Source organism: Hydra vulgaris, chromosome 02 (genome assembly GCF_038396675.1).
Source record: "Hydra vulgaris chromosome 02, alternate assembly HydraT2T_AEP".
Taxonomy (NCBI): domain Eukaryota; kingdom Metazoa; phylum Cnidaria; class Hydrozoa; order Anthoathecata; family Hydridae; genus Hydra; species Hydra vulgaris.
In genome coordinates, this window is record NC_088921.1 from 17,343,655 (window position 1) to 17,359,380 (window position 15,726).

General features: G+C 25.5%; 1 protein-coding gene across 1 annotated transcript; it reads left to right on the top strand.

Moving 5' to 3' along the window:
- Nucleotides 1-4,214: 4,214 nt before the first annotated feature.
- On the top strand, nucleotides 4,215-15,726 carry LOC136076784 (uncharacterized). The gene is made up of 13 exons (XM_065790233.1): nucleotides 4,215-4,358; nucleotides 4,915-5,045; nucleotides 5,309-5,369; nucleotides 8,653-8,857; nucleotides 9,118-9,287; nucleotides 9,868-10,060; nucleotides 10,308-10,746; nucleotides 10,817-10,894; nucleotides 11,004-11,159; nucleotides 11,585-12,142; nucleotides 12,219-12,401; nucleotides 13,933-14,131; nucleotides 14,208-15,726. Exons 2-13 carry the CDS (start codon nucleotides 4,965-4,967, stop codon nucleotides 15,713-15,715), a joined length of 3,831 nt encoding a protein of 1,276 aa, XP_065646305.1. The 5' UTR covers nucleotides 4,215-4,358; nucleotides 4,915-4,964; the 3' UTR covers nucleotides 15,716-15,726.

Sequence of the window (15,726 nt, forward strand, 5' to 3'; positions counted from 1 at the left end):
TGATTTAAAAAATACTAATGGAAATAAAATAAACAAAGTAGAAAAGCAGTTATCTTCATATAATTACAATTTTTATTTTATCAAAAGCCAGTCGAACTAAAATGTTTTAGGTAGCATGAGCGTTATTTTATAAAGGGGGAAACCCAATCTAATTGTGTATTTGTGCAAATCATTTAAATATATATATATATATATATATATATATATATATATATATATATATATATATATATATATATATATATATATATATATATATATATATATATATATATATATAAATTAGTAAAAACACTTATCTATCTTTTATCTTCAGCATGTTGAACCTACTGATGGTGAAACATTATGTTGAAGATAAAAGATAGATAAGTGTTTTTACTAATTTATTATTGCTCTGTTCTTTAAGAACATTGAGCACTCTATTTGTAGAATACACTGATATAACTTTTATATATATATATATATATAAAATATATACATATATACATATATATATAAAATATATATATATATACATATATATATAAAATATATATATATATAAAATATATATATATACATATATATATATATATATATATATATATATATATATATATATATATATATATATATATATATATATATATATATATATATATATACATTATATATATATATATATGTATATATATATATAAGTATATATATATATATATATATAAAGAGAGAGAGAGAGAGAGAGAGAGAGAGAGAGAGAGAGAGAGAGAGAGAGAGAAAGAGAGAGAGAGACCTTGTTTTAAATAACAAATGACAAACACATTAGCTTAATGCGAATTTGACATCATAAAATTATCTTTATTTTTTTATTTTTTAAATAAACTTTTTTTAAATTACTGCAATAATATTAATTACCGCAAAACAAGTTAAATATTGTTTAACTCATTTTTATTAATACTATTACAAAATGTTTAGTTCTTTTTTTTTTTTTTGTATTAAAATAGTTCTTTCTTTTTTTTTTGCATTAAAAACTTGTGTCAACAAACAAACATCAGATAAAACTTTTTAACTCTCATACAATGTTTGGCTGTTTTAATATGGCATTATGACATTTTAGAGCAATTAAATATGAAAGATGTGAATAGCATATGAATGCATGACAAACTTAAATATAATATTACTATTAACCTTACCAGAAAAATGTTTTGCCAAATTATTGCGTCCAATTGTGCTAAGTGCTTTAACAAATTCATCATAGTTATCAACCCCTAGAAGCATATGATGTTCTAAAGCTTCAAAAAAATTCATGAATATGTGAATAATAGAATTTAATATCTTCAAAATTTTTTCCAACAAATTATCCAATCTTTACCAGCATTTCTTTATATATTTTATTATCAATTTCTTCAAAATACTAATATAGAATCAGGGATGCGGAGTCACATAAAGGACTCAGGATTTAAAAGTCACAAAAAGATTACTTCATCCTAGTTTTTGGTATCCAAGAGCTCTAAAAATATATATAATTTTATGGAGTACTACTAGGAAAAAATTAAGACTTTTAGGTTAGAGGAACAATCATTGTTTGAACCCGGAGTTCTTAGGTTTAATACTGGTAAGGACTACAGGCTTAAAAACAATAAGCTTTAAGTCATTAAATCTCAAATCTTTTTTTCTTATAGCAGATCATAAGTCAACAAACATGTTTAGAGCTTCTGGACACTACAGACATGGAAAAAGTAGAGATCTAAAGCTGAAGTCCTTTTGGGACTCCGCATCCCTGTATAGAATTTTATACAATATTTTAAATATATAAACATTTTAGAATTGTATAAAAATATTATTATTAATAATTGTTTATTAAAATTTAATACTAAATATATTGTATATTAAAATGATAATAGTGCAATATAACATATAATACAGGGTGCAGCAATTGATCTGTAACTATCGATTTTTTTAGAATCTCTGGTCAAAATTAGCACTTATGTATCAAAAATGATTCCTGGAAGCTATTTCAAATATCGCAGACACAATTTCATTTTGATAACTGACCATGGACTTTTCAACAGGACTCAGCAATATCAACACAAAGCTCGGGTTAATTATAATTGGTTAAGTGCAAATGTTCCATTGGCTACTTTCTTTAAACAACCGCTGTCAAATGATACAACCCCATGGATTTCTTCATTTGGAGTATTCCAGAAGACAATGTATGTACTAAAAAATGTAAAAGTTTGGACTCGTTAAAAACAGTCTTTTGTCAAAATTGGGCTATAATACCTCAAGCTCACATTCGCTCAGTATGTGATTCATTTATTATAAGACTTGATGAAACTGAAGCTAAAGAAGGACATATTAAAAAATTTTATTTTTAAATTTTAACTTTTTTACAATGTTTCTTTAGGAAACAAATAATTATTTTTTGTAATAAAAAATTGAGAGCGTATTTATTTAGTTCGTTTGCTGCATCCTGTATAACATATAATTTAATATCAGGGATGCGGAGTCCCAAAAAGGACTCCGGATTTGAAAGTCACAAAAAGATTACTTCATACTAGTTTTTGGTATCCAGGAGCTCTAAAAATATAAATAAGTTTATGAACTACTGATAGGAAAAAAATTAAGACTTTTAAGTTAGAGGAACGATCATTTTTTGAACCCGGAGTCCGTAGGTATAATGGCGGCAAGGACTCCAGGACTCCAGGACTCCGGGCTTAAAAACAATAATTTTCAAGTCATTAAGTCTCATGAATTTTAAGTCAACAACTTAAAATCATAAGTCAACAAACATGTTTAGAGATTCTGGACACTACAGACTTGGAAAAAGTAGAGATATAAAGCCGGAGTCCTTTTGGGACTCCGCATCCCTGTTAAATATATTTATAATATGCAATCAAAACTAACAAGTCGAGGTTTAATAAAATGTTTACAATGTAAACATTTCATTGCAAATATTAACTAAAACATAATTGTTTTGTTGAAAAACTATTGTAAATCAGTTATAAAATAATTTGTAACAAAAAATATGGTACTTATAAATAAAATCAGATATTTAAAAGTCAAAAAACATAATAGTTAGCTGCAAAGCTGCGGTGATTTAGGAGCAACCTTATTATATAAATAAAATCAAATTTTATAATATAATCAAATTATAAATCAAATAATATAAATAAAACTTTATTATATAAATAAAATCAAATTTATTATATAAATAAAATCAAATTTATTATATAAATAAAAGCAAAAATAAAATCAACCTTATTATATAAATAAAAGAAATCAGATATCTAGAAGTCAAACAAACATAATAGTTAGCTGCAAAGCTGCAGTGATTTAGGAGCAACCTTTTTATAATATCAAAGAGTTGCAGCGTTGGGAATTGCTGCAGTAAAGTTTAATAAATAAATTTTTAATATACAAAAAGTTAAGATTTGTTTTATCTCATATAATAAACAAAACTTAAGAAAAAAATATACTTGGTAATATATAATATATTTCACCACTTCTATGGCTTTGTTTATTAGTATTTTATTCATTATCCAAACTATCGTAATCATAGTTCAGATAATGAATATAATTCTAATTAACATAGCTCAACTATTCTTCTATTGTAAAGTATAGCATCCAAAAGGTTATCACATTACATTGTACATTAAGCATCTAAAAGGTAGTTATGTACTATACCTTTTGGGATAGTAAATATATATATATATATATATATATATATATATATATATATATATATATATATATATATATATATATATATATATATATATATATATACAATATATAATCTTTTTTAACAATACATAGGGTGTCTTTTTAATGATTTAAAATTATTAAAAAGACACCCTATGTATATGTAAGGCTTATTTGTTAATTTAAAAATATCAATCCTTATGCCTAGTTATGTCACATACTGCATACATTACTGTGTGTAAAGTATATGCAAGGAATATTATAAATTTAAAGGATTACGAAATGTTAAATATATTTGGCACAGCAAAAAAAAATAACAAAAAACTTACATTTATATTACTTTACCATAATATCAAAAAACTTTTTTTGTGTGTGTTTTTGTATTTGCCTAAAAAAAATAAGATAATCATAAGAAAATGTATTTTCGCGGCAAATTTGGTTTTATCACCGAGCTAATTTTGTTTATGGTAAGGAGAGTGTTCATGTTCCGAGATGGGATCATCCATTTAAGGTAATGAAGTTACGTAACGAATTCGTTTTGCGAGTCTATCACGCGAGTTGTTGACAAAGGTTGATAAATGTAATATAATCTACCAAATAATTATTTATCTACTTCTGGTAAAGCCTACTGTATAAAGCAAGAAGATATACTTTCGATAAGGATTACAAGTAAAGTACGCATATTTGTTTTTTTAGGCATTTGATATTCGAAAATCAATGTTATAGTACTTTCCACATTACTTTTCTAAACCACTCTGTGCCTCTTGAAGAAGCACTGGTTGGTTTTGAAAAATAAAGAAAAGTAAATAGAGGCTCTTGTATGCAAGACGCATGTTGGTGTGCAGGTATAATGTATAATATTGTAAACCTATGAAGTTATAATTAATTTTTGGTATCCTAACAATGTCAACTATTATTAATATATTCAAATATTTGCGTGTTCATTATTTCAATAAACTTTATTGCTATTCTAAATATTTAAATATATTGATAATAGTTGATATTGTTAGGAATCCTAACTTAGGATACCGAAATTTAATTACAGTCACAGAGGTTAACAGTTTGTATAGATTTTCCTAACATATAACTGAATTAAATCAAGTTCTCATAATACTTATGATGTTAAAATTAATTTTGATATTCTATTAATATCAACTATTATAATGTATTTAGGTTTTGAAAGATAATTTTTAAAATTATTTTAATAATTTTTTTACTTTTTATTTTTAGTTTGACACTAATCTTTAATTATTTTCTACTAACAATTCATATTGTTAACAATGGAACTCAATAATCCAATTAATATATTTGCCGTTCAAGATAATAGTAATAAAATTAGCCAGACTATAATTGATCATGTGGTATTATTATTTAATTATATTAATAAAATTTATTAATAATACATTAATTATTTATTTATTTCATTATTATTCAGTATAATTATTATCATGTAATTTTAGCTCTTTATAATGAGTGTATTTTGTGTGTTGATTTACTTGTCAAAAGATTTTTTTGAATAATTTTATTATTTGCATAACTTTACCTTGCTTTTTGAGATAGATGATATATAATTTTACTAAATAAAACTTCAATAAATTGATCATTGCATCATTATTATATTCAGATTCCAGTGGAAGATGAATATAGTGTGGATTTTAATGTAAAAAAAGATGAAGACAAAAAAGGTAAAACTTATACATATTATCATGCATTCTGCACATATATATATATATATATATATATATATATATATATATATATATATATATATATATATATATATATATATATATATATATATATATATATATATAAATACAGCCCTCAGATTAAGGAAAAATGAAGTGAAAAAATAAAATTTGATAAAAAGGAGATACAATATGAGATAAGGTCACTTTTTGTGTGTAAACTTTATTATATAATTTTTTGTTTTTCTGGTTTGTAAATAATAAGGTGAATGTACAGGTGGTAAAGTAGTCGTAAATCAAGCTGTCTGTTAAGAACAAGTTATGTTCTTAACAGGCACCTTTGATGTATTGGATGAAGAGCAACAAAGTGCTACCATTAGTGATATAGAGATGGCATAAAGAGATTATGGCTTATGAAAGGGTTAAATGTGGTAAATTTAATTTGGTAAATGAAAAACATGAATTACAAATCTCAAGTATATATATAGTATATATATATATATATATATATATATATATATATATATATATATATATATATATATATATATATATATATATATATATATATATACATATATATATATATTGTGTATATATATAAATATATATATATATAAATATATATATATATATATGTATTTATATACATATGTATGTTTATATATATATATATATAAATATATATGTACAATTAAGTATATATATATATAAATATATATATATATATATTTATATGTATATATATATATATATATATATATATATATATATATATATATACATAAATTATGTTAGTGTATTCTACAAACAGAGTGCTCAATGTTCTTAAAGAACAGAGCTATAATAAATTAGTAAAAACAGTAATCTAATTTTTTCTTTCTTCTAAACAGTGTTTCTGCATCAGTAGGTTTATCAGGAAGAATTCTTCCTTATGAAGTGTTTCTACTAATTTATATATAAATATATATATATATATATATATTTATATATATATATTAGGGTGACACAAATTAGGGTCGAAAAATGAAATTTTTAGAAAATCTAAAATCGCAGTTGCTTAACCTGTTCTACAACATTCAGTTAGTCTAAATACAAAATTTTATTTAATTTTCTTCGTTGGAAGTGCTACATGTAAGTTTTCAAATATTGAGGATTGCCTGAACTTTATGTTATTTTTACGGGTTAAAATGTGTTTATAACTAAATTCTTGTTTGATCTTTGATCTAAGAAGAAGAAAAAAACACTGTAGTATCTTACAGTTAACTATTATTTTACATTAATTTTCCAACTCTCAGGGCCGGCAACACAGAGTGTCGTCGGCCCTGAGAATTGGACAAAATAATGAAATGTGATCTAATAATTTTATCTAACAATAACAGCTGATAGAGCTTCTACCGAAATCTCTGATATCTTAGGAACTGGAAATTTTAAAAGCTTCTCAATGAATAAACGCTTAGCATCTGCGTTCTTATGAGGATCACCTAGCGATGGTATGACAACTTAAGGAGACAAATACCAAGTGTGGTTACTCATGCTTTTATGAAATGAGTTTCCAACTTCATAATCCCATTTTGTTTTAATTGTTTTAGCAATTTTAATTGCATTAAAATCATTTAGAACGGCATGCTCTGCTTTGCCTGATTTAAGAAAGGCAGGTCCATAATAAATAGCAACAATAAATGCTGCCCTTGCGACCATGTTTCTTTTCAGGAGTCAGATATTTAACGACTGTGGATGTCATATCAAGCATTAAAAAGTATATTGTATTGGCCATTAACCTTGCATTGCATCAGGCGCCAGGCTGAAAGATGTGAAAATTATTTAATTTCTCAGATTTAACGTTCATGTAATATGCCAAATATTCAACAAGATGCTTATAATCATTTCTAAAACATTGTTATTTTTGTTTAATATCCTTTAAAAAAAAGTGTATGCATGGAAAAACTGTTACATACCTGGGGAAAATCTCTAGTTCTAGTGCTTTAGTTACAAACTTTTTAGCTTTCAAATAGTGTTTGCAGATAATAAAATAAAGATAATAAAATAAAGTGAAGAAATAAAAAATGCTTGGAACGTAAAATTTGTCAAATTTACATGTAGCTCTTCCTGATCACTTAGGAATCAGAAATTTTTAGTCTCTAAGTTTGATTGAACCGGAAAATGTACTGCGGGTTTTTTTTTGTTTTTTTTTTACACATTTTGTGCCACTCTAATAAATTTATATATATATATATATTTTTTTTTTTTATACCCAAATATATATCTTTTTTACCCAAATATACATTTATATACAGTAGTGGTATAGTGGTAGACCACTCGTCTTATAAGCAAGAAGTTCCGAGTTCAATCTGAACCATATCCCTGGTAGTTAATTGCTGACCTCATTTTTCCTAATGCCCAGGACTGATATATTAGAGTGTGACATCTGCCCCCTATATTCTAAAAAATATCTGTTCATATTCTTGAAACATTTTATTGGTTCTCACAAACAACTTTGTTAAACTTGTATAAAAATTTTTTTATTTAGGGGGAGCATCAGATCCTTGAATGCTTACCAGGTCCCTCATATTATATAAAAAAAGTATTTCAAAAGTATGTCATGTTGGGTTTTGAAAATTATTTAATACTTAGAAATTATATAAAAATTAGAAAAAAAAACAATCATTTTAGAAAAAAGTTATTAGGATTTTTATTTGGAATTATTATCATAAAAATTAACTTTTTCCATTTTTAGTTAAAAAAGGTAATTTTATTCCATTCAACTCTAAATTTTCTAATAAAATTTTGATTTTTTTAATAATAATAATTATGATTTTTTAAATTTTTTTTATAATTTTGCTTCTTTTGAGACTCAACATGACACACTTTTGAAAATCTTTTTTTATAATATTAGAGGCCTGGTAAGTGTTCAATGGTCTGGTGCTCCCTTAAATTTTAAAATTTTTAAGAAGTTGCTTGTGAGAACCTATAAAAAATTCTAAAAATATGAACAGATCTTTTTAGAACAGGGGGCAGATGTCACACCCTATTATATATATATATATATATATATATATATATATATATATATATATATATATATATATATATATATATATATATAAATATATATATAAATATATATATATATATAAATAAATATATATATATATATATATATATATATATATATATATATATATATATTTGGGTGGTTGTAAAAACAACTTTTCATGCTAACATCCCCTAAATGTGTTCTTAATTATAAAACAATACTGGATTTAAAGGTTTCATTTAGTAATGATAGCAATGAAGAATTTAAGTAAATGTGGTAGCAGCATTGCAGTTGAAAATGCGTTGGTGCACAATATCATTATGATTCCTCCAATTCTTCAGGTAGAAGAATCTTTACTATCACTTGGTAGTCATGGTAATGTTGATGGAGTTTTCTACTGCCTTTTAATTAAAGTTAACGCTTTAGGAAAGGAAATTTCTTTGGCTAGGTATTTTTTTTAATTTACTTTTGGCAAGTATTTTTTTTCGCTTGAAAAACATAGCATTTTTTTTCTTTAAAATAATGGTCACTTTAAAACTTTGTTTTTCCTGTTGATTTATTTAAAAAAAAAATTTTTAGGATTTTAGAAATAGTTTATTGTTAGCCCTCATAACTTTTTTTAATTTTCCAGTTCTTTGTTTTAATTTTCAATTTTCTTTTTCAATCTTACATTGTTTTATACTTTTTTTCAATTTATTTGAACATTAGATATTTTGAGTTTGGCAGTTTTACTGGATATTTTGATAATATTGCACATGGAAAGCTGAAAAAAGATTTAGGGGTTGATGAAATTCTTCCATATTGTGTGTTTACAATAAAGGATGTTGATATGGAACTTGCTTTAAAAAAAGAAACTTTTGGACACAGAACTAAGAGTGGTATTTGATTAGGGATTTTTATATATTCAGTAATTATATACATATATATATATATATATATATATATATATATATATATATATATATATATATATATATATCAGGGATGCGGAGTCCCAAAAGGACTCCGGCTATATATCTCTACTTTTTCCAAGTCTGTAGTGTTCAGAAGCTCTAAATATGATTGTTGACTTATGATCTGCTATAAGAAAAAAGTTCTTGAGATTTAATGACTTGAAACTTATTGTTTTAAGCCCGGAGTCCTGGAGTCCCGGAGTCCTGGAGTCCCGGAGTCCTTGCCGCCATTATACCTAAGGACTCCAGGTTCAAAAAACGGTTGTTTCTCTAACCTAAAAGTCTTAATTTTTTTCCTATTAGTAGTCCATAAACTTATCTATATTTTTAGAGCTCCTGGATACCAAAAACTAGGATAAAGTAATCTTTTTGTGACTTTCAAATCCGGAGTCCTTTTTGGGACTCCGCATCCCTGATATATATTTATATAAATTTTTATCTGAAAACCTAGTTTTTGTATTTACTTAAATTTTAAAAAACAATATTTTGTAAGGTTTTTTTATAGGTAGCAAAAGTCGTATTCACAAAAGCAGAACTTTTAATCGTTTGATATATGAATGCAAAGGTGGCTTAAATGAGAGTTTGAAAAAACTAATAATTGAGCTTGATAAAAACAACTTTTGTGTTTTCTACCATTTAATTGCTGCTTGTCTTCTCAAAGACCAATTATGGGAGGGTGTTAATCAAGGAAACAAAAAGTATGTTGCTGGATTTTCTGTGATTTCTTTCCAATGTAATATAATCATATTAAAAATATATAAATATAGTATATAAAATATTAATAGTATATTCCCTAACAAGACTAAGTGCTTAATATTTACTTAAAAACTCAACATCTTAAATTCAAACTATACATAAAAAATAATATTTAATATTAATGATTTTCTTTATCTACAAACTTTTCTGAATTGGTTGGTTTATTTATCTATCAACTAACTTTATTAGGTATTTTATTTGCCAACCTTCAGAAAAAGCAGAAGAATGGGAGACTTCGCTTATGCTTCATCGAAGTAACCCCCAAGGAGCTTCAATGTATGGAAAACTTTGGACTTCTTTATTAGAAAACCCATCATTAGAAGCCCAATTCAGAATTCTGTCAGATCTTCCCAACCATCATAAATGGATGTGGGATAATCTTGTTAAAAGTGTAAAATATGAGCAGAAATTTTCAAATTCATGCCGATATTTTCCTGGTTCACCCAGAAACAGAATTCTTCAGGCCTCTTTTTATCGAGTCAGCTCTGATAACATTATTGTATCAATTTTAAAAAATGTTTTTGGTGTTGAAGAGACAGTTACATATCCTTCTAGAAAAGAAAACTTATCTCTAATAGTGTCAAAAGCAAAAAAGAGAAGGATATCTAAAGAGAGTTTTCTTGACCAAGTTAGTATTTAAGAAAATTCCTTTATTATAATTTCTATTATTTGTTAATTTCTTTATTAATTTGTTGTAGGAGTTGCAATATAATGATTTGCATTGTGGAAAAAAAGTGGTTTTAAATAATATTGGCATCACAGATTCTATTAATGAGGTATTTTGAATAGCAATTAAATTAAATCAAAATAGGATATGTTAAAAGTTTTTTTTTAAATCTTTTTTTTTCTTTACTTTAACAGAAAACAACACAATTTTTGTTTCAGGTTAACTTGGTTCAGCATTTTACCAAAAGAAACAGTCTGTATGAATACTTTTGTGGTGAACTTTTTAGTCATGGCGTTCTTGGTTGGCGTGTTCGAAAACCATCTCTAAGTATATGTGTTATGAACAATTACAATCACGAAAATGGGAATTTTCAAGTAGGTTTAAAATTTGTTTTATCATGCAAATAGATTTATAAACAGTATATAAATATACATTTATATACATATTACATTTGTAATTGTTATTCAAATTTTATATGTTTATCAAGTTAAAAAATCGTATTGCTGCCATATCCCAAACCTTCAAATTATTAATGGCAAACATTTTAAACCATTAAATCAGTTTAATAGCAGATTTAAAAATCATGTTTGCATATATTAGAATATATATATATATATATATATATATATATATATATATATATATATATATATATATATATATATATATATATATATATATATATATATATATATATATATATATATATATATGTATAAAATAAAACAAAATATACATTATGTTTATAAGTAATATGTTTAATGTAATAAAAATTTTAAAAATTTTATTTCTAAATAAGGATAAAGAATTTGTTCATGTAAAAGCAGAAACAATGTGTTCTACTACAATATACAACTGTTCCTGTAAAACATTCTCATCGTGTGTTTTTTTTCAATCAGAAAAATTGACAAATGTAAATAATTGCTGTCATTGTCGTCTGTTAAACCAGCTAATACAAATGCTTGATAATCCTGATTTCATCCCAGAAAATAGTTTATTAAACAAAAAAAAACTTATGGATAGTTTAATCTATCTCAAATCAAATGTTTTTGAGTTAATTTCAAAATCTGGAGTTGAAAGATATTCGGTAGTTGCTGATTCATGTGCTTTTGTTACAATTTTTGAAATTTCAAAATCATCTCGCAAAGTAATAAAATGTCACGATTCATTATGTCAAATATCTGAAGGAAGTACTCGTCAAATTAATAATCTACATAATGGTTGCTTATGTCCACATCTAAAAGTCTTTAGAGAATATTTTTATCTTGTTCAAAACACAGTAGAATCATTTTGTAATGACAAAGATAAAGTGGTCTCTTTTGATTCTGAGTTAGAGGATAATCTACCAAGGGATAAGGTTTTTAGTTGTTTAAATTTTTTTTTTTTTTTTTGCTTTTACGTTAATTTGTTGTGTAAAATCTTGTTTTTATTAGTGGGAAGATGTTTTTGATGTAGCATCTGGTTTATGGACATTTGGAATTAATGCCCCAAGTAAAAAAACTGTTTCTAATGATCAATTTAATGAGAAATTTAGCAATGACATAGTAAAAAGACAGTCTGCTACCAATGGATATTGTTTTATGCCTTCTGTTGTTCTAGACAACTGTGACTGTGGTGTAAGAATATTTTTTTAAAGTTTTTTTTTAAGTAAAAATAGTTGATTGTGATTATTTTAATGAATTGTTTTTACAGATAAAACAATTTTCTTTTTTTAACCGATAACCTTTTTTTAACACTTATTACATATATAATACATTTTACATATATTATATATACAGATATATACAGATAAAACTCATTTTTTAGACATTTTACAGATATAACTCATTTTACAGATATAACATTTTAGATATAACTTTTTTTTAAATTTTTTTAAAGGGATCTCTAAATACAACCAACATGATTTAAAATGAAAGAGTATTTAAAAAATGTTGTTGTTTTTTTTTGTGCTGAATTTTAATAAGTTCATACTTACAAAAAATAGTTGCAAAATTCACTCAAAAACAATGCCATTTTAATGAATTGTTTTTTGCATTAAAACTTTATTAATAGTAATAAAAATGATTCTTAGTCCATCACATTAACTTTTAAATATCGACTTTAATTTTTTCTTTAGTGTTTAAGAGAAAAAAAATTTTAAAAGTTAAAACTAAGTTAAATTTTAATTAGTTTTGCAACAAAAATATCATTTAATAGAAAGAATTTAAAATTATAATTAAGTTTAATTATAAGTACAACCAACATGGTTTACTTTACAAACTTTAAAACTTTATTTTATAAAATGGAAACAACAACTTTTATTTTTAATTTGAAATTGGTGTAACATATTTTGTATGCACAACTTTTATGAACAGATCTAGATGAGATAATAAAAACAGTATAAAAAAATAAAAATAAAATAGCATGAGGTAAATAGAAAATATGATATTTAAAAAAAAAAAAAAAAAACCTTAATATGTACACATTTATTATGTTTTAATACTTTTTTTTTATACTCTTCCATATGAAAGCATACGTTAATAGTACTTAGAAATCTTTTTAATTTTAATTTTTAAATTTTTAAAGTGCAGTTATAAAAGTATTCTAATCATGAGTATTTAAATATTAAATGAGGTAAAGCATAAGTTTTATTGTCAGGTCACCCTGCTACTGGTAACATGTAATCAATTACGACCTGCTTTGAGGCTGGTGAGTCTCTTCTAATGTAATAATTCCAGTTTATGGATAGGAGATGCTTACAAACCTTGGATGTTAATCTTTTTAGTAGTACAGTCAACTCAATATCTTGAATACTTGATCTACAAACACATGATACCTCAAACTCTCTGTTTCAAACTTTTTTTTAATTCCTTTAGTATTAGGCTAGGCTGGAATTTTTTTTGATCTCAAACTCACCATATAATGTCTTTTTTACCAGTCCTCTGAGAGTTTCAGATATCAAGAGTCAGGAATAGTAACAATTAAAAAAAGTATTAACAAAAAATATTCTCCGTCCTGATTTTCAAAACATACTAACGCCAGAATGGGCATCTATTTGTATTGCTTCAGTATTTCAATTCTTCATTCTACTGCAAAAATTGCTTCAATTTTTCCATGAATAATGATAATCTATTTATTGACAATGATTAAAAATTTTTTTAATTACAGGCTGGGTGGGTATCTGAATCTGTTTTAACTGGTTATACAGAATTTTACCATAAAATTAATATGTACACAGATCGTGAAGTAATTGAGTGTGATGTTTTTATGAGAAAATGTTTATCCAATACTTGTACTAGTTATTGGGATGGCTGTGAAGACTCTGTTTTTTGTTTGTCTAAATCCACTTGTGCTGGTTATGAATTAGGTAAATTTCCAAAAAAAGCTATCCTTTTCATTTGCTCATTAACTGAGTTAATTTTTTGAATTTAAATTTCTTTCAGGTTGGGAGTTTGTTGATTTTGTTTTGTCCAAAGGAACATTCAGTGGTTTTGTCAATTTTTATTCAAACAAATACAAGCGTAGAAGTACCTCTTATTTGCCATTTATGTCTACACAAACATTTATTGATTGGTTTTTCGCTTGGGCCTCCCACATGCACATTGATTTTAGAGAAAAATGTCATATGTGTCCAGAAAATCAACAAATACCAGTTTTGGCTTGTGATGCAACAAAAATAGGAATTAGCTTTAAAAATTCTTTTGTAAAACCTATAGAGTCAGCTGAACTTTATGAGATTTTTCCAACACCATTACGGCGGCTTGATAGATCGTTTATTTTTAATTCAGAAAAATTAGATTCTAAACAGTTTTCAGAAGCTAGAGCTCATTTAAAAAAGATTTGTCTTTATATTCTGTCTGTTGAAAACTCTGATTATTTAAACTTTGATGATGATACATTGCAGTTGAATTCAGTTCTTGTGAGTTATATTCCTGCTGAATGCGTACCATCATTTCAGCTAATGACTTCTCAATCACCTGTTCCAAATATTTTGCGATGCTCCTATGCCAAAGTTTTTAAAATACTAGCTGCTGATAGCTCCCTTGATTCATTAATTCCATTACGATTCACTAATGAAATTGCTTGCATATGTGAACATTTTTTATCTAATCTAGGTGATTGTGAACTTGTTGTTAAGTTTTGTTATTTATTGCGTCGCTTCTCTCCTGAGCTAGCTAGATTAGTGGAAATATCCTCTAACTACAACAATACACCTTCTGGAGATATTTTGTTATTAATACAATACTGCTGTAACTTTGTGAAAAAAATTCATATTAGCGATGTCGAACCAAATAACGCAGAAGTCATTGAAGGCACTTATAATCCACCGCGATATGGTAGAGCATATTATTTTGAAAAGCATGGATGCCAGATAAGGAAAATGCGAACATTTTCAGCAGATAAAGGTTCCAGTAATAACATATTTGATGATATTCCATCAGAAATCTGCAATAAATTGTTTCCTCAAGTATCTAAAAAAGGTGTATCTTTTCTTTTTTTATGGTTTTGCCCTATACATGGCCATTGTTATGGATTCCATATTATTCCAGGGTCTGAGGGAAGAAAGGACCCACATGCCTCATTGTATACACATCTTGAAGTTGCTCCAGAAAATATTGTGTATGACTTTGCTTGCAGCTTGTCAGAGTTTTGTCACAACCGTGAGTCTGGATATTTTAAAAATACCTCCTTTTTTCATGATGTATTTCATGGCTACACACATAAATGTGCTGAGGTTTTTCGGTGTAATCGTTTGGGGAATTTTTATCCAATAAATTCATCTATCTGCGAACAGTTTAATAGCTTTTTGCAGAATATAAAATATTCTGCTAAATTAATGACACAAACACATTTTTGTTTTTATCTACAATTTTTTATTCATATTTGGAATCAACGTAAAAAAAACTTATTTGAAAAAAGAATTATTGTATCAGAATGCACTAGAGAATAGCTATTGTAGAA

Coding starts and splice junctions, on each gene's coding strand:
- LOC136076784 (XM_065790233.1), top strand. CDS start 4,965: ATGGAACTCAATAATCCAATTAATATATTTGCCGTTCAAGATAATAGT. Junction 9,288..9,867: donor TGGACACAGAACTAAGAGTG/GTATTTGATTAG, acceptor GTTTTTTTATAG/GTAGCAAAAGTCGTATTCAC. Junction 14,132..14,207: donor TTGTGCTGGTTATGAATTAG/GTAAATTTCCAA, acceptor AATTTCTTTCAG/GTTGGGAGTTTGTTGATTTT.